This window comes from Spea bombifrons, chromosome 10, assembly GCF_027358695.1.
Source record: "Spea bombifrons isolate aSpeBom1 chromosome 10, aSpeBom1.2.pri, whole genome shotgun sequence".
Lineage (NCBI taxonomy): Eukaryota > Metazoa > Chordata > Amphibia > Anura > Pelobatidae > Spea > Spea bombifrons.
Window position 1 is genome coordinate 23279840 of NC_071096.1, and position 19362 is coordinate 23299201.

The 19362-nt window shown below is 37.7% G+C and overlaps 1 protein-coding gene across 1 annotated transcript in view; it reads left to right on the top strand.

Moving 5' to 3' along the window:
* The first annotated feature begins 804 nt into the window (after positions 1-804).
* Positions 805-19362, top strand: part of LOC128467232 (ribosomal protein S6 kinase alpha-5-like) — a 66181-nt gene continuing 47623 nt past the window's right edge. The window contains exons 1-5 of the mRNA XM_053448799.1: positions 805-1054; positions 17606-17677; positions 17782-18000; positions 18302-18417; positions 18548-18655. Of these exons, the coding sequence (XP_053304774.1) occupies positions 1012-1054; positions 17606-17677; positions 17782-18000; positions 18302-18417; positions 18548-18655 (558 nt within the window). The 5' untranslated portion in view covers positions 805-1011. The remainder of the gene's footprint in view (positions 1055-17605; positions 17678-17781; positions 18001-18301; positions 18418-18547; positions 18656-19362) is intronic.

A 19362-nucleotide genomic window follows, 5' to 3' on the forward strand; every position in this document is an offset into this window, starting at 1 on the left:
TATAACATTTTACTACCACAAAATGCTGGTGGTAGAATTAGTGCATGGAAAGCATTAAAATACTAGAATTTGAAATACCCTGGGGTGTCTAGTTTTCAAACATATATGGTTTGATGGGGTAAATTGAAGTGGCCAGCTTCAAAGGTGTCCCAAATAGAACATGGGTAGTATGACCATATTTGAAGAGAAAAAAAAGCTTTGAAATAGCAATATGCTACTTGTACTAATTGCCCTATAACATGGGAAAAAACAAAAACATTGAGTATTTCTAAATTCAGGACCAATATTAGAATAAATTTAGCAGGAAAAAGTCAACTTTTTTCTCAATATTTCTCCATATTTTATACTTTTTTTAATAGTAAATTAGATGATACCATCAAAATAATGGCATCTAAAGAAACCCCCTTTTGTCCTGAAAAAACAATACATAACTTGCGTGGGTTCAGTAAATGGGAAAGAAGAAAATTACAGCTAAACACAAGCACCGGAGAAATGTTAAAACAAAGGGTACAAAAAATAACATCGGCCATTGAAAAAGCTTTGTATTAGTAGCACATAGAAATGACTAAAAATGATTGGAAAAAAAATGTAACAGTAAGCAAAAACGTTTGTCTTTGCCAAAAACTAATAATGCATTTTGCTGGGAATTTCTCTTTACATAATGAGGCATACATCCAAATTTAAATTCCGTCATTCCTCCGGCATATTGGACTTCTTTTCTCTTTTTGACATATGGATATTGTGCGGGGCGCATAATGCGTTCTATCATTTAACGCATACTCAGTTTAACCCGTGTGTATGCAGAGTACACCTAGAAACACGACTGCACCCTTTCTGTAGCACTGGCATGCATTCTGACACACCCAACGACAGGGGAGAGCCTCTGTATCGCATTAATAGCTGACAGAGCGCGCTCACACACAGGAAGTTCCTCTTTCTTTGCTTTGTACCATATAAATCATATTATAAATCCGAGGAAGCGGCCAATTCTAACAGGGATCTGCGCCGGACATGGGGAATCCGGATAGGACCGACACCGACAAATCGATCCAAGGTAGTAGATACAGCGATATAGTCAGGGCGCCCTGAATAAACCACCCAGGTCCACGAAAACCACATATACGCTCAGTACACAGTAGCAAAAAAGAAACGTACTGCTGTAAAAATGCTCAGCGGCTCGCACATCAGCGTTATGAATCCCGGAGTCTGTGTGTCAATGTGCAGGGTTTGTGTTAATGCTATGATTTGTTTCTTTTATGCGAGTCTGTCTGCCCTGTGCCTAGGATTGCGTAACTGCCATCTGTTAAGGTATCTTGTAAATGTGTGGTGTGTGCTATAAGGAATTATGTATAATTTTATCTAGCACGCCCATTATATACGGTTTAGAATTATATTTACACAGTGTATGTGTACCTAGGTATACAAATATATTGTCTCCATTTCCGTAAAGCATATAGAGATGATATACAAACTTAAGATATATAAATATACTATATAGGGAACAGTCAGTATATGTAATCACATTACTAAATATTTGAAATTATATATAATGCTTGTCATGCAGCAACACTTACCACTATTAAATACTAAGAATCTAATTTTTTTTTTATATACAAATGATAAGCATCCCCTTGCATTTACCTTGTTGTTGTAGTTATACAGCACTGGGGATACTGGTTGCAGCAGGATGCTGCTACCTGATTTTCTGACATAGGCCTAGTAACCCTAGGCTAAATATACCAAGCTCATTTTATTAAACGTTGTTGCATGTGGCCACTATAGCAACACATGAGAAACCTTTTTCTCCAAAATCCATAAAAAGTGCGAACCACTGAGAGCAAGTGAAGGCTGTCCAATGCTTGTTTGCCTCCCACTTGCTTGCTTTGTACTGGTTAAGCAAATCAGCTGGTGAGTGAATTGTTTGCTACCCCTAGGCAAAAATTGAACTAATCTGTGCATTTCTTACTCTTCCTAATGTGGTCCTTTATTCTGTTGAGTGCCTAGGCATGGTACTGAATTATGCCTTGCAATTTTTACTTATTAGAATATATTAATCTAGATAGTTGTGTTTACACGGAACTACATCTGTACTGGAAGCTGTGCGGATTTAGTTTGGTTATTTTTATAATGTATACATATATATTTTCCTCATATTCCTGCAGCTGTATTTATAGTGGCAATAAAACGCCAAAAGACCATCCATGTTAAAAAAGGACAGTTTTAGGCTCTATACTTTTGCTGTGTGTAAGTGGTTGAATAATAGTATCCTTGGACCTTGGCTAAAGGTTTAAGAGCCGATACAAAAATTTAGTAGGACAAGGAGCCTTGTCATGTCCCATTGGAATAGCATGCAACTTGGACTCTAACGTAAGGGTTACCTTAAGGAAATGATCTGGAATTTTTGTATATATGTTTAAGGTCTTGACCATATTTAACCCTTTGCGTGCCATATGTATGGACAGATTTTTCCCTTTGGGACATTTTCAGAAATTCATCTTTTCATTTTTGTACTTTTTATTTGATAAAACTTCCAAAACGGGTCGTACATTTTGTGATGATGATCCTTATTTAGCTACAAAAAAGAAATTACAAATAAATCTCCTGCTAGTCCTGAGAACATGGATACCACATATATGTGGTATGTCAATGTAACTCAGTCACAAGGGACCCTCATGATCATATGTATGCAAAGTTTCAGCTTTTTACAGTTAAGCCTGGACTACACACTTCATATTTTTGGAGAGGAAGGAACTACCGCTTAACCCCCACAATCTATGTCTTCAGGGACACCCAACTTCCCTCTCTAAGTGGACCTCGGCAACCACAAATCTAACACAGGATTTTGATTTTTTTTTCCCCTTCTCCTTTTCACATTTTATGTATATTTCAGGATCAGTGTTTCATGCTGGAGCCCCTACGTTTTCTGGCATACATGGGTCTAAATGCCATTTTTAAATGCCCTTTTTGGTGTTCTAACTAGAATACAAACCATTAAGAAAGCATTTAGTGATTTATATTAAGCTATTGCTCTAGTGAATAGTATAATGGGTAGTATTGAGGTGCTTTTAATGGATACTAGGCCCTGATTTGCCATCTGGCATGCCTGATTGGTTGCTTGGCTGACATCACTACATGCACTGGATATTCCCGGCCGCAAGCTATAGGAGCAGAAAAAAGTAGCTTACAGTCACGCATGTGCAGCCTCAGTGTCTGGGCTATTTGTCCATTGCCACTCTAGTAGTGGTAGATGTTAGAGTTGGTGTATAGTGTTAATTATACTGGTGATAATTAGATTAGGTCACTGGCTATTCATCAGTGAGTTCAATCGATAATCAGTGACCTTAAACGTTACTAATCAGTGATAAGATTAATAATACATAAAAAATATTAAAATGTGTATTTCTTATTGTTTTACCTTTATGACCTGGATGATCCTCTCTGACAGCTGTCACTAGTGGAAGGTGTCATGATTAACTCATATAATGTAGTGGATGCATGGAAGGGTAACCCAGCAGAGGTTAGTTTCTTTGTTTAAGCATTCAATGAGTTAACCTGAGGTTAATTTAAATGTATTTCTTTGTGCATGCCCTCTGTATCTGTTCTGGCAAGAGGTGTCACCTTCCCAGGACCCCTGTGGTGATTCATGGCCTAACTGATAAGGACCCTTAGTTATAGGAATTCCATTCCTATCTTAAGTGGAGGGGTTTTCCATCACCTTTACCCCACCATAACCTATTGGCAGATCAAAGATGGGAACCAATTCTTGGGGAAGGTGTCATATAATTGGCCATGTGGTCAGAGGGGTGTTTTCTTGCAAAATAGTCTGATTTAGGGGCAATGCAGCCACCTCAAAGCAGAACTCCATAATATACTCTGATCGGAACAACATAATAAGAAACCGTCTCGACTTAAGGAGTTCCCACAGGCCTACTTATTGGAGAAACTCGTGAGTGAGGGTCCCATTGGTTTTAAGAACGGTTTGCTGTTTTATTTTTCTTCTGTATGTCTTGTTTTTTTGTAATTGTGGCACTGTGTAATCTTTGTCTTTTTGTTAAAATATTCAGAATCTAAATCTGTCTTTGGGCTCTAGTATTGATATCCACAAACCCTAAGAGAGGAAAACACGTTACCATGTTGTTATTAAGTTCTACTGGATATATATATACCTTATTGGCCCGTATATAGGCCGCACTTTTTTCCCTCACTTTAAATCTTTAAAGTGGGGGTGCAGCCTATATTCGGGGTCTAGCGCCCGACGCCCGGGACCTGCAGTTCCGGGCGCCGGGCAGGCAGCAGGGTTAGGATACAGATTCCCGTAGTGGTGCAGGGGACCTGCATCCTACTCTCTGCTCTGACAGCCTCCCCTGCCGGCACTCCCCCCGTGGAAAGTGCCGGCAGGGGAGGCTGTCTAAGCGCATCGTGTAGACGTTCACCGGCAGCGGTAATGCGCGTGAACGACCTCCGCTGCTGGCACATCTGCTCGGTGTGCTTTAACAATCTCCCTTGCCAGGAATTCCCACGGGGGGGAGTCACGGCAAGGGAGATTGTTAAAGCACATCGTGCAGACGTGCCGGCAGCGGAGGTCGTTTACGCGCATCGCCGCAGCCGGTGAACGTCTACACGATGCGCTGAGACAATCTCCCATGCCGGCGGAAGTGCCGGCACCGGAAGTTGTCTACGCGTATTGCGTAGGAGTCCCCTGCCGGCCACGCAAGACACATGGGAGTCTTCTTTGGTAAGTCGGGGGGGAGGGGTTGGGGGCAGAGTGGCAGCGTAACTCGGGGGGGTCGGTCAGAGTGGCAGTATATATCGGGTGGAGGGCAGAATGGCAGCAGATCTATTCTACGTTTTTTTTTAACTAAGAAATTTTTTTCCTTAGAAAAGCACCTAACTTTTAGGCTGCGGCCTATATTCGGGTGCGGCCTATATCCGAGCCAATACGGTATATATATATATATGTATGTATGTGGGTTGAGGAAGATTTAATTGTTTTTCTTAACTATTTAAATGCTGCTGCGACCAAAGACACCCACGGTCGCAGCCTCTGAACTGCATAACGCAGCATTGATGCAATCATGGCATTGTAGAGGTTAACACTGCTTGATTGCTCTCACCCTTTCCTGCTGTGTGAAGGGCAGTGTTTTGAAGTGGCTAAGAGACTAATTGTGCTGGAAAGGAGAAGAATTGACACTGTCAGACATTGATAGCTAGTTGTGGATGCACACTTTACCAACCATCTATGATATACATAACTGACACACTAGAGTAGAGGACTACATCAGTCCTCTAAAAAACCTGTAAAAAAAACTTGCTTGGGACTGCTTTTTTAATCCCGCTGATTTTTTTTTTTTTGTCCAGTCCCATCCGCTCCAGCAATGTGTGTGTTCTGCTCCCGCCACAAATGTGGCCAATCACGTCCACCTCCTTACCTGAACTTTAGATTTCCCGTGCAGTCCCGCAAGGCTGCCTTCGAGTTGCTCCCTCACAGCGTCTCACAGATCCCAATGCAGTCCTCTAGTCCTAACCTCACTTTAATATTCAGCCTCATTTATCTTATGGTCCGTTTAATGGAATGCAATGTTTTATGTCTGTTATTTTGAACGTTTAGCATAGCCCTAACATTTGTGTGAACTCTTAACTATCTGTGACAGAATGTTTGCAGAAGTGGGTGGGATTGGACACCCATTGTCGGAGCGGACGGGATTGGATGCATGTTGCGGGAGCGGGTGGTAATGGTCAAAAATTCAGCCGGAGAGGGATTAAGAAAACAGTCCCGCGTGGGTGTCTACACTAGAGGCTAAAAATAGAAAGTCTTTTTAGGTGATAATAGTAACAGTGTTGTCTCTCTTTACTGTGCACTTGAAAAAAGACTGACACATCTTCATGAATTAGCTATTAACTTAACATCCTGGTACAAACACCACTTGATCTGGGGGTATTAGTGATGGCAATATTTTACTTACCCATTCAGCCTAAAAGTTAAAATATGCATTCTGCTTTGCTTTCTTAACCCCTTCGCGACCTTTGCCGGTTCAGGACCGTCATGACAAGAAGGTCACTAAATGACCTTTGACGGTCCTGAACCGTCAAAAAGTTAAATAAGCTTAGAAAGTGATCAAGGATCACTTTCTTCGCTTAAATGGCCTTGCTGCAATGCCTCGATGTCGAGGCATTCAGCAAGGCCGAGATCGGCATCGGGGGCCATGTCTGGCCCCTCCCCGGGGCGTCAACAGCCGCCATACATTGTATGGCGGCGGACGCCCGTTTTAAAAGCGTTTAGGAGGCGATCAACGATCGCCTCCTAAACTTAAATGGTGTCGCTGGAATGCCTCGATCAGGAGGCATCCAGCGACACCAAACACTTACCTTTAGGTGGGCTGTGACCGCTCCGGAGAGCGGTCACAGCCGCAGCTGCCGGTGATCTTCGCCATCAAGTAAGATGGCCGCCGCTCTGTAAAAAAACAAACAAGAAAAAGTTTGCTAGATGGTCTCCAGACCCTCTAGAGAACTGGCTCCACTTGCTGGTTGAATACAGGTACTGCATTCAACCATGCAAGTCAATGGAGCCCAGCTTTCTAATCACTATGTGATTAGTAAAATATTCAAAAAAAAATAAAAAAAAAAAATGGAAAAATTTTTTTAAAAAAAATGTGCTAACATTTAAAAATAATTATGCAGTGATGTCACTAGATGAACCATCCAGTACCAGCAAAATGTGTAAAAAAAATATAAAAAAAGTATTAAAAAAATAAAAAAAAATAAAAAAATAAAGTTTATTATTTTGAGCAAGTGCTAAAATTTCTCAAAAATCTCAAAGAGTTAAAATAAAAGCACTTCAAATACCCAAGGAGTGTCTAATATATAAAAAAAATGGCTGATGGGGTAAATTGGAGTGGCCTAGCTCACAGATAGGGCATAGGTACAGACTGACCAAAATGGAGAAAAAAAGCGCACTTCCCAAATGTGGCATTTTAAATCTGAAACAACCCGACAAACCCATGCATGTCGGGTATCACTGCACTCAGGAGATGTTCCTGAACACATATTGGGGGGTTGTTTGACAGTGACATATACCAGAACCTGTATATCTATAACTAAAGTACAATTTGTGTGAAAAAAATTACTATTACAAAGTTTGACAAAGTGTAGTTCTATAATTGGTGCATGGAAAGGGTTAAAATAACAGCATTCGGAATACCCTGGGGTGTCTAGTTTTCCAAAATATATGGTTTGAATGGGTTAAATTGAGTTAACCGGCTTCAAAGATATTCCAAAGAGGAGATGGAGGCAGAATGACCAAATGACCACCTGAATTACGCATGCCCCAAAAGTAGCCTTTTACCAGCCAAACAATCTGACAAACCCATGCATGTGGGGTATCGCTGTACTCAGGAGATGTTCCTGAACACACATTGGGGTGTTGTTTGATAGTGACATATACCAGAACCTGTATATCTATAACTAAAGTGCAATTTGTGTGGAAAAAAAAATAAAAAAAATTACTATTACAAAGTTTGACAAAGTGTAGTTGTATAATTGGTGTATGGAAAGGGTTAAAATAACAGCATTTGGAATACCCTGGGGTGTCTAGTTTTCAAAAATATATGGTTTGAATGGGTTAAATTGAGTTAACCGGCTTCAAAGATGTTCCAAAGAGGAGATGTAGGCAGACTGACCAGATTTGTTAAAAAAGATTTGGAAATCATAAAACGCTGCTTGTACTTATTGCCCTATAACGTACAAAAAACAGCAAAAAAACATAAAAACATTGGGTATCTCTAAACTCAGGACAAGTAGTAGAATCTATTTAGCTAGTTTTTTTACTTGCTTTTTTAGGTGAGTAAAAGATTTTTCAAATAAAAGTCATAAAATGTCTTTTTTTTTCAATTTTTCACCATGTTTTTTTTATTTTTTTTTATAGTAAATAAGATGATACGATCAAAATAATGGTATCTGAAGAAAGCCCATCTTGTCCTGAAAAAAACAATATATAACTTATGTGGGTACACTAAATGGGTGAGGAGAAAATTACACCTGAACACAAGCACCACAAAAGTGTCAAAACAGCCTCGGTCCCACAGGGTAGAAAACGAAAAATGAGCCCGGTCCTTAAGGGGTTAAGAGTTATTTAGCAGTGCCTCATTTAGTCTCCAAACACCATACCCTCTAACTGCCATAATCTCATAGAGGGTGATGGAAATTGGCTTGTGATCTAACCACGTGATATGGCCAATTGCAGAATTCTGCACATCCCACAATGTAAACTTATTCACAAAAATAAAAATTGATTCTGGAGTAACTATTATGTATTAAAATTTCCTGTGGACCTCCTAGAAAGGTAAGTAGGATGTCTTTGGAATCTTCATAGATTGTAGTTTCAGAAAGTATAATTTGTGAGGGTTATTTTGGTGTGTAAAGGTAGTTTTTACCTCCTCCTCCAAACCATGTAGTGCACCTTGCTGGTTCAACCGTTCAGGAGAAATGGGCGTTTAATTGTTTTTTTTCTTGTTTCAGGTAGCCAAGCTTGTTGCATCCATACCAAAACATGCCTGGCATGTGGAAAAGTAGAGTAAAAAAGTAAAATTCCTGTTAGATTTATGGTTGCAGTGAGCCACCAACAGAAGTATGTGAGGTGTCTTTGAAATCCTGGTGGGTTGATTTAAGGAATAATTAGTTTGGTTTATTTTGGTGTATTGGGGTAGTTATCAAAATCATGAGGTACACATCTTATGTTCATTGTGCAAATTTCTCATGATTTGAGGGCTTCCTCTGACTGCGTAACACTGACATACCACACATATGTGTTATCTGTGTGTTAAATAGAAGCGGAAGATTAAATTTGTGTTTTCTTTTTCCAGGCAGCCCAGCGTGTAGCATATATACCAAAGAATGCCTGATATACAAAAATGTTGAGCAGAAAAACTCCTGTGTTCCTGGTGGGCCACAATTGCAGGTGGTTACGAAGAGGAAGCTTATTTGGGAAACCTGTTTTTATTACCTATGTTCGGAACTGAGGTTTACCTAGTCATGGCTTTGGAACTCTGGCCCGGCTATTGTGCAGACTATTCCCGGGGACGCTTCCAGCGCTGTGGCTCAGGTTCCCGACAACGGATCAAGTCACATATTGAAACATAACATTGGGCCCTGAGCTATCCATTGGGACCCAGGGATTTACGCCACACCCTCTGTATTGCACCGAAAAAGTGACTCTGTGTGGGCATTGCTGTGTGTTTAAATATCTGTGCTGTTCCCAATAAACTCAGTTCTGTCAGATATTTTAGGCTGGAAAGTAAGTGTATTATATTTTATCATATTACACCCACACAAACACAAAATGGAGTCAGAGCCATCTTATTTGCTTTTAATCCATATAAATATTTCTCTCTCCTCCCTCCCCTTGTATTCTCTACTACAGGTAAGCAGGTATCTGGTCAAGGATAAACAGCAGGTGGTTTCTTAAAATTATTCCTTAGATTGGAGTGTCTCTCAGCAGTGAATAATGGAAATAAAATTGTGTAAATATGCTATAAAGTTTCTAATTACAATAAGTGATATCCATAATTCTGATTGGAGTTTTTAATCAATAGGTGGAGATTATGGTCTTTAACCCCTTAACGACTTTTGCCGGTTCAGGACCGTCATGGAAAAATGGTCACTTAATGACCTTTGACGGTCCTGAACCGTCAAAATATTAAATAAGCTTAGAAAGTGATCAACGATCACTTTCTTCGCTTAAACGGCGTTGCTGTAATGCCTCGATGTCGAGGCATTACAGCAAGGCCGAGATCGGCATCGGGGGCCATGTCTGGCCCCTCCCCGGGGCGTCAACAGCCGCCATACATTGTATGGCGGCGGACGCCCGTTTTAAAAGCGTTTAGGAGGCGATCAACGATCGCCTCCTAAACTTAAATGGTGTCGCTGGAATGCCTCAATCAGGAGGCATCCAGCGACACCAAACACTTACCTGAGGATGGACTGCCGGTGATCTTCGCCATCAGCAAGATGGTGGCGGTCCGGGAAAAAAAACAATAAAGATGAAAGAGTTTGCTCTAGAGAACTCTGGCTCCACTTGCAGGTTGAATACAGGTACTGCATTCAACCATGCAAGTCAATGGAGCCCAGCTTTCTAATCACAATGTGATTAGTAAAATATTCAAATAATAATAATAATAAAAAAAAATGTGCTAACATTTAAAAATAATTATGCAGTGATGTGACTAGATAAACCATCCAGTACCAGCAAAATGTGTGAAAAAAATATAAAAAAAATATTAAAAAAATAAAATTAAATTAAAGTTTATTATTTTGAGCAAGTGCTAAAATTTTTCAAAAATCTCAACAGAGAGTTAAAATAAAAGCACTTCAAATACCCAAGGGGTGTCTAATATATAAAAAAAAATGGCTGATGGGGTAAATTTGAGTGCCTGAGCTCAAAGATAGGGCATAGGTACAGACTGGCCAAAATGGAGAAAAAAAGCTCACTTCCCAAATGTGGCATTTTAAATCTCAAACAACATGACAAACCCATGCATGTCGGGTATCACTGCACTCAGGAGATGTTCCTGAACACACATTGGGGTGTTGTTTGACAGTGACATATACCAGAACCTGTATATCTATAACTAAAGTACAATTTGTGTGAAAAAAAAAATAAAAAGAATTACTATTACAAAGTTTGACAAAGTGTAGTTGTATAATTGGTGCATGGAAAGGGTTAAAATAACAGCATTTGGAATACCCTGGGGTGTCTAGTTTTCAAAAATATATGGTTTGACGGGGTTAAATTGAGTTAACTGGCTTCAAAGATCTTCCAAAGAGGAGATGGAGGCAGAATGACCAAATGACCACCTAAATTACGCATGCCCCAAAAGTAGCCTTTTACCAGCCAAACAATCTGACAAACCCATGCATGTGGGGCATCGCTGTACTCAGGAGATGTTCCTGAACACACATTGGGGTGTTGTTTGACAGTGACATATACCAGAACCTGTATATCTATAACTAAAGTACAATTTGTGTGGGAAAAAAATTTAAAAAATTACTATTACAAATTTTGACAAAGTGTGGTTGTATAACTGTTGCATGGAAAGGGTTAAAATAACAGCATTTGAAATACCCTGGGGTGTCTAGTTTTCAAAAATATATGGTTTGAATGCGTTAAATTGAGTTAACCGGCTTCAAAGATGTTCAAAAGAGGAGATGGAGGCAGACTGACCAGATTTGTTAAAAAAGGTTTGGAAATCATAAAACGCTGCTTGTGCTTATTGCCCTATAACTTACAAAAAACAGCAAAAAAAACATAAAAACATTGGGTATTTCTAAACTCAGGACAAGTAGTAGAATCTATTTAGCTAGTTTTTTTACTTGCTTTTTTAGGTGAGTTAAAGATTTTTCAAATAAAAAATGTTTTTTTTTCAATTTTAATTTTTTTTATAGTAAATAAGATGATACGATCAAAATAATGGTATCTGAAGAAAGCCCATCTTGCCCTGAAAAAACAATATATAACTTATGTGGGTACACTAAATGGGTGAGGAGAAAATTACAGCTGAACACATGCACCAAAAAAGTGATAATACAGCCTCGGTCCCACAGGGTACTAAAAGAAAAAACGAGCCCGGTCCTTAAGGGGTTAAAAATTTATGCTTAAACAAAAAAATTGATTTAAGGCTTTTGACATTGTGGACCAGATTTTTACTCTTATGATTACGTTGATTATCTAATAATCTTCATATTTGCTATCTTCTCCAATTGCCTAATTTTAACAGATATATTTTATTATAAATTGTTATGATTAACGTCTTCATTTCATTTATATCCATCAAAATATACATATTTCCATAAATATATTGTTTATCGTACCATAAAATACCAATGATGTTTCATTGTTGCATATCATATCATACGTATAATTTCATGAATTGGATAATTCTACCAAAAGAGAAAATCATATCGTATAGTATTCATTTACTAAATTACCACATTAATTCTTCATTTGTTTCCCAGGGGCTTAGGTCTAGTCAGTGGCGATGGGATTCCCATAGGGGTTTTTGTCACCAGTTAGTCGATATATTTTGGTATATCTACTATAGATTTCAATTGTATGTAATAAAGCTGGAATCGAAGAGGACGGCTTTGTTAATGACAGGAGAATGTCATCAGTGTATAATGTGATATTGATATACCCATAATATCATTATTTTGTCTAATCATGATAGCTAATCGTTCGATTGTCAATATGTACAATAATGTAGCCAAAGGACATCCCTGGCAAGTAATGATACTAATGATACTAATCCAAATACCAGGGCTCTCGGCTCGTTATTTCAATCTGAATATTTTCAAATAAATAATGATATTTATTTGAAAATATTCAGATTGAAATAACGAGCCGAGAGCCCTGGTATTTGGATTAGTAGAGAGGTTCATGATATTATTTTTAACATTACCCACTATTCCATATTTATCTAGTACTTTTATCAAGAAAGGCCCATCTGACGCGGTCAAATGCTCTTTCAGCATCGATCGCCATCAGTACTGATCCAATTTGATGTATCTTACTTTTATGAATTATATTTAACATTCTACGAGTATTATCCACCGTATTTCTTCCAGGAACAATACTGGCCTGATCAGTATGCCGAGATTTGATATATATATATATTGTCTTATCAAATTCAGATAATTTAGGCAGTAATAGGCCATCTAAGAATTCCACAATATCCTTTGAACTATCACATTTAGTATCTGCACTTGTATAATGCACTATAGAATTCACCAAAGGCTTTTGCAATGCTCTTTGGATCTAGATATTGTTTGTCGACGACTTTTTTTTTTTGTTTGTTTGTTTGTTTTTTTATTTTAATTTTATGTTTGACAATTTACCAGTCCTATTTCCATAGTACCCTTCATTGTTTCAGTTTAGTAATCGCTATATTGATTTTCTCATAGGTTTAAATCTGTATTTCTGCTCTAATTTTAAGAATGTTCTCTGGACATTTTTTTATAAAATTGTACTTTGTTTATCCTCTCTAGTTTAGAAAACATAATGTGGAGTTCATTTATAGTTGGGTTATTCTTTTTCTTTTGTTCAGCCCCTAACTTTATTATGAAACCTCTCAGATAGCATTTAAAAGTATACCACAACATCCCATGTTCTGCCTCAGTAAGAAAATAATCTAAGTAAGTTTGAATATTCAAGCTACTTTCATTGAGCCTCCAATTTGTCCGTCATTTATATTCATCGTTATTTTTTAATTCAAGGATAACAGAAGCATGATCAGACCAAGTAATCAGGCCTATATTTATCTTAATAACTTTATTTAATATCGGTGGTCTCATTAGTAGTGTATCTATGGGGAATATGTTTGGTGTACATTTGAATAAAATGAATAGTCTCTTTCAGTTGGGTGAAAGACCCTCCAGCAGTCATATAGTACATATTGTGATATTTTTTGTAGGGCAGAGGAAGTGTCTTGAAGATGTGAATCTGGTTCCCTTTACTGCCTATAACTTTTTATTGATTTTGGGGTCAGTCACACAATTGAAGTCACCTCCACAAATGAGAATACTAATTGAGAAATTCTCCAATTTAGTAAATATTTCTTTTATAAATCTATTAGGTGACTGATTTGGAGCATATATATTTAAAAATGTGTACTGTACATCATTCAGTTTTATAGTTACAATTTGGTATCTTACATTTGAGTGAGCTAACGCATGTATTAGTTGCAATTTTAGTTTACTCAAAAATAGTAATGCAGCTCCTCTTTTCTTTTGACCCAAAAACATATTTCAGAATATTTAGTGAATTTCCACTAATAAACTCTGGTGCTCCAATCATTTAGTTTCGCAAACCTAAATTTACATAATACATTTTATTCAATATCTGATTATATAAAATATGATAATTTAACCCATATAATATAAAATGCTTAAGTCAGTAGTTTTACTAATTAGTAAAATCTAATATAAATTACAATTCATATATTAATCGTGTAATTTCATGAAATTATGCTAATCATGTGTTGTTTTAATATTAAATGCATAAATAGCTAATATGTAAATTAAGTGCATTATTAACAATATATGATAAGATGTAACTATAATGAATAAAGTGCAAAAAAAATAGATCCCATGATGTAATCTTTTCCTTTTAGGATTGCAGTTGAAAATGTCCATCTGTATCTAATTTCATTTCTTCTAAGAGTTATTCTTTTCCTAGAGGTTTGGACAATAATAATTTTTATCCACCCCCGTTGGTCTTTGTAATCTATGAAAACTTTCAATGTATTGTGATCCCTCTTCATATATATTTCCATCTGGTTGTGTTGAATTGATTCTGTAATGCCTCTAAGGCGGATATTTTTGTGCCTAGAACAATCTTCCAGTTAAGTCACTTTTGTTCTCTAAATATTCAAAATTGAAACATAGTTTTAAAAAATGGATTTTTGACAGATTGGTTTGCTAGGTCCATGTCTCACTTGAGACACAGTAGCGGTCCCATATTTCAATGTCACCCAATAAATCTATATATTTTCAAAAACTAGACAGTGCAGGTAATCTGATTAGGTGCATGTTGACTAGTCCAACGTGGCTGATTCCATACCAGCACCTACCAAAGTTGGAATATTTTTGACATCCACTTTGCAGTTGCACCTCGCTTTTTCTCTGGGCATATTGGCCTATCCTATTGCATACCAGCACCTTTCCAAGTTGGTGAAACCAAAAAAAAGCATTGTCACATCTACTTTGCAATGTGGATATGTGAGAACAAAAACGGTTGTTGATTTGTATTCAATAACAAGCCTCAAGTACAGCAATACCCCACAAGCATGGATAAGTCATGTTTCTCAGACATTGTGGGGTCTGGAATTTTGACAGCTCACTTTACTTGGCCCATGTCTCATTTGAGACACATTAGAGGTCCCAAATATCAATTAAACCCTTTGAGGGAATATAAATATTTCCTCGAAGCACACCCTTTAAAGATTTCAAAGACACTGTACTTAGATTTCTAGGTGGCCCACAGCAACCACAAATTGAACGGGGGGGGTGAGGTTTTTGTTCTACCTTTTCATATGCCATGCACATTTTGGGATAGATGCTTCACATTGGGTAACCTGAAATAAAGTAAGACGTGGAAACCAGAGATGAGCAGCACCGCAGCCTGAATGGGGCCTGCCTTAGAGCGGCCCTTACAGTACACTGTCACAAGAGACCACCAAATCATGATTGCAAAGAGGTTTAAACAGCTTAACCAGGTTTAAACCGCTAAACCTCATGCACAGCTACTAAGAACAAAAATAATCTCATAGACTATATGTTCCCTGAAAGCACAAAGCCCAATGACCTCAAAGTCTCCCCCTTAACTTTCTATGCGGGGAGACACTACCTCAAATCTAACAGGAACTGATTGAGGTTTTTTCTTCTACCTTTTAATAATATTTGTTGCACGTATGTAGATGAATATCAGGATTTCCACATGGCAGGGTTTATTGGTGTCTCCTTGTTCCATGGGTTTTGGGACTTTTTTTTGGAATGGCTTTTTTGTTTCTCTCCTAAAGATTTTGTGTTTTTCTTAATTTTTCCAAATGTGTCTCAGAACCAACTACCACGCAAATAACATAACAGCTGAAAATACCCTAGGTGTTAGGGGTTGGCAAACAGCATAAGGGGTAACACCAGGGTCCTGCTAGTGGATAGTTATAGGTAAGGCTAGATTTTAGGGTTAGGTTACAGTACTGTGTAGTGTTAGTGATATGGATTTTATTAGGTTAAATATGTATTGCAAAAGCAAACATAAGAATAGATCACTATAAGATCACTTCTAAGTGACAAATTTAGGCCAGTGACATTGATCAGGGAGGCCGATCAATAATTAGTGACCTAAAATTATTAGGTTATAATTATGTCTTACATTTTTTTAATTAATTTGTGTGTATGGGTTTTTTTTGGTTTTTTTTTACATACCCTAAATACTGGAGCATTTTTGCTATTTTTACCATAATTCCCCTTTTCCATGTTTGATGTACCCATCCATTGGGCCCTCTTTTGAAGCCATGAAAACACACAAAATATAATTGTTAGTGCTTTTATCTAATAAAAACATTTTTAATGATATTCCATAGTAAGTACCATTGCTGAACAATAACCAAATTTATTTTTGGTAACTTTCCCTGATTACAGTAATAATGTCCTGTAGTACTATATGTTTTATTTGGCGCAATAATTTAATAAGTCTACCTCTTATGGTGGGGAAAATGGTACTGGGGCAAGTTTTGATTTTGCTCTTGGGGCTATCATATCTTGTAGGTGCCAATGATGATATCATCAATTTGGAAGAGGAAGGGATGCCTTCTGTTATACACACAATATGCTACACATATTACAATGTTAGATACCTAGTCTAATATCTAACTAGACCTTTATAGATTTTAGTTAAGATTGATATTTGTTATTGCGTGGGAGTGCAACATGCAGCCCATGTACCAAATGCGGCTTGCTGGACATTAACATGCTGCCCTCCTGAAATCTGCTCCGGTAGCTGATCAATTTTTAGGGACGCTTTAGTTCACTGATTATTGATCAGTCTCACTGATCAATGTCAGTAGCCTAAACCTGTCACAGGTTTTTTCTTTTAAATTCAATTTTGGTGAGACTACTAAACTGTTTATTTTATTATTTTGGAACACATACCAGTTTACTCTTCCCTCCCAGGGTAAACGTTGTTTTAATAAATTACATTAATACCCTACTGACTAAAGAGTAAGACTGAGACAAGAAAAAGTGTAGTAGTTTAGGTGAGAGGATTGGAGTTAATCAGTTAGTTGGTTCATTTTTTTAAAAAAGTTTTTGTTTTGTGAATGTTTATTAGTAGAGTGATGGTTAGGAAAGATACACCTGGCAGCAGAATTCATAGTCAACTTTAAGAGGGTAATGTCAGATACAAGGGAGACCAGCAAAGAGTTGCAATAGTCAATCTGGAAAAAAGGCAACTGCATGAACAAGTTTTTTAGTTGTCTTATTTTAGAAAGAGGGTGACTGAACAATGTTTTCATTTTTGGAAACGAAAACATTAGTTGCAACTGAAATTGAGAGAGGCTGTCAAAGTAATGGCAACAGTGAAGAAAATAAGTTCAGTTTTAGAAATCAGGCAAACATCTGTCTTTAGATGTTCTCTCAAACATAAACTGTTAGAGAACCAATGTGTTACATTACGTACATTTGCAAGCAATGCATTGAAAATAAAATGTACCATGGGAGTTTACTGACCTTTTTGCAGAGACTCCAGAAGATTTGGTTGTAGCCTTAAATGGGACAATAAAGGAAGTGTATGGAGACAATGATGACGAGGACAAAGAGAATGGAATATTAGTGAGAAAAAGGTTAAAGAAGAGACCAATGAGTAAGAAAAGGGAGGTTGAATAATTAAGGAATTGTGGATAGAGTAATGCAAGAAAAAACTGAAAAAGATAAATATTTTGCTTAAGGTGTTTTGTTTATTTTGTCATATTTGCTTTAATGGAGTTTTTTCATGAAATTAGTGTGATGCACGTAGACCTGTGTTTTGTTTTTAATCCTGTTAACATCTCTCATCCATCAGTAAATGAAACTGGACATGAAGATAAAGTTGGAATGGAAGACTTTGAGCTGTTGAAAATCCTGGGAACTGGGGGTAAGACATCTCCTCAATCCAACCTTCCTTCTTAGTTTATTCTTTCACTAAGGATGTTTGCTTTTACTCCCTCGATACCATTTTTTCTGCTTATACTACTGCAGCATATGGAAAAGTCTTTCTTGTACGTAAAGTGACTGGCCCAGATGCTAAGAATCTTTATGCTATGAAGGTATTGCGCAAAGCATCTCTTGTTCAGAAGGAGAAAACTGCTGAGCACACACGGACAGAGCGAACTGTGTTGGAACATGTAAGACAAAGCCCTTTCCTCGTGACCCTTCATTATGCTTTCCAGACAGAAGCCAAACTCCACCTTATATTAGGTGAGTGTGCTCTGTGTATTGGTTAGTATTAGGAACAGGCTCATACTTATTTTTTCTAGGACGCTGTAGTTACAAACATTTTTGTACACATGGCATTGTGTAATTTTGGCACAAGGGGACAGACTTATAGCACTTGTCTGCCTTTATCTTTTGATCTTCTGCTTGGACAGATACCAAAACACATTTTGTCCCTCATGCAGCAAAAATAGTTAACTCTTTAATGTGTGTCACTTGAAGTGTAGATTACTTTTTTACAGTCCATTTAGTTTACATTTTATATGGCTGACTCTGCATCCATTAGACTATGTTAGCGGTGGGGAGCTTTTCACGCACCTCTTTCAGCGGGACAACTTCTCTGAAGATGCTGTGCGGTTTTATTCTGGAGAAATTATTCTGGCACTGGAGCACCTGCACAAGGTGAGAACTACACACCTCATTTTATACAAAGGAATCCCTACCCACAGATCATGTGACTCCTCCTCTTCATTGTTCAACGAATTAGGCATGGGAATAGGGGCTCTACTGATTGTAAAACTCTTGTCTCCAGTTGGGCATCGTATATCGGGACATCAAGCTGGAGAACATCTTACTAGACAGTGATGGTCATGTGGTGCTGACAGACTTTGGCCTGAGCAAGGAATTCTTGTCTCAAGAGGTGAGAGTTCTAGGTTACTACTAGTAAAAAAAGGCTTGTAATTTCAGTTATATATATGGGTACTTTAGAAATCTTCCTGAACAAGGTTTATTAGGTACTAAAACTCAAATGACTACAGCAAAATCTTCTGAGAGATGTTATCATCTTCTATGAGGTCTAAGATGAAATTCTAAGAGCAGTGTATCATAACCCTGAGCTACTGAGCTAATCTGCATTAACCATACAAAAAAAGTATCACAGAAAGAAAGGCCTGTGCGCTTTGACAGGCCGTTTTCATCAAGGTGTTTTTACTTTTATTTCCAAATTTAAATAATAAAGGTTATGTTTTAGCTACACTGTGATGGGAAAGAGATTTTCAGCGTTTTTAAAAGAAGATAATATGCCATAAAATAATTTGGCGCTGCTAAGGTTCTTTATGAGTTGCCTTCAAAAACAGGCAGACGATACTCAAAGCAAGCTTGACCATATCTTGGAAATGTGATTTTGGCAAAAAGGGTTTGTTAGCCTTAGCATTCGTCCGTATCCCAGAGGTGGAAAAAAGGCAGGCTTTCTCTGCAGAACTGCAGTACATCAATGAGTGATCATCTTATTGAGATGTTCTTCTTATGGTAGTAAAGCGTTGGATGTAACAACATATAAATCTGATTGCTACCTAAGAGAACATTTTTTTTTTCTTGAGCACAGCTGATTAGTTACTTGAAAGAGAT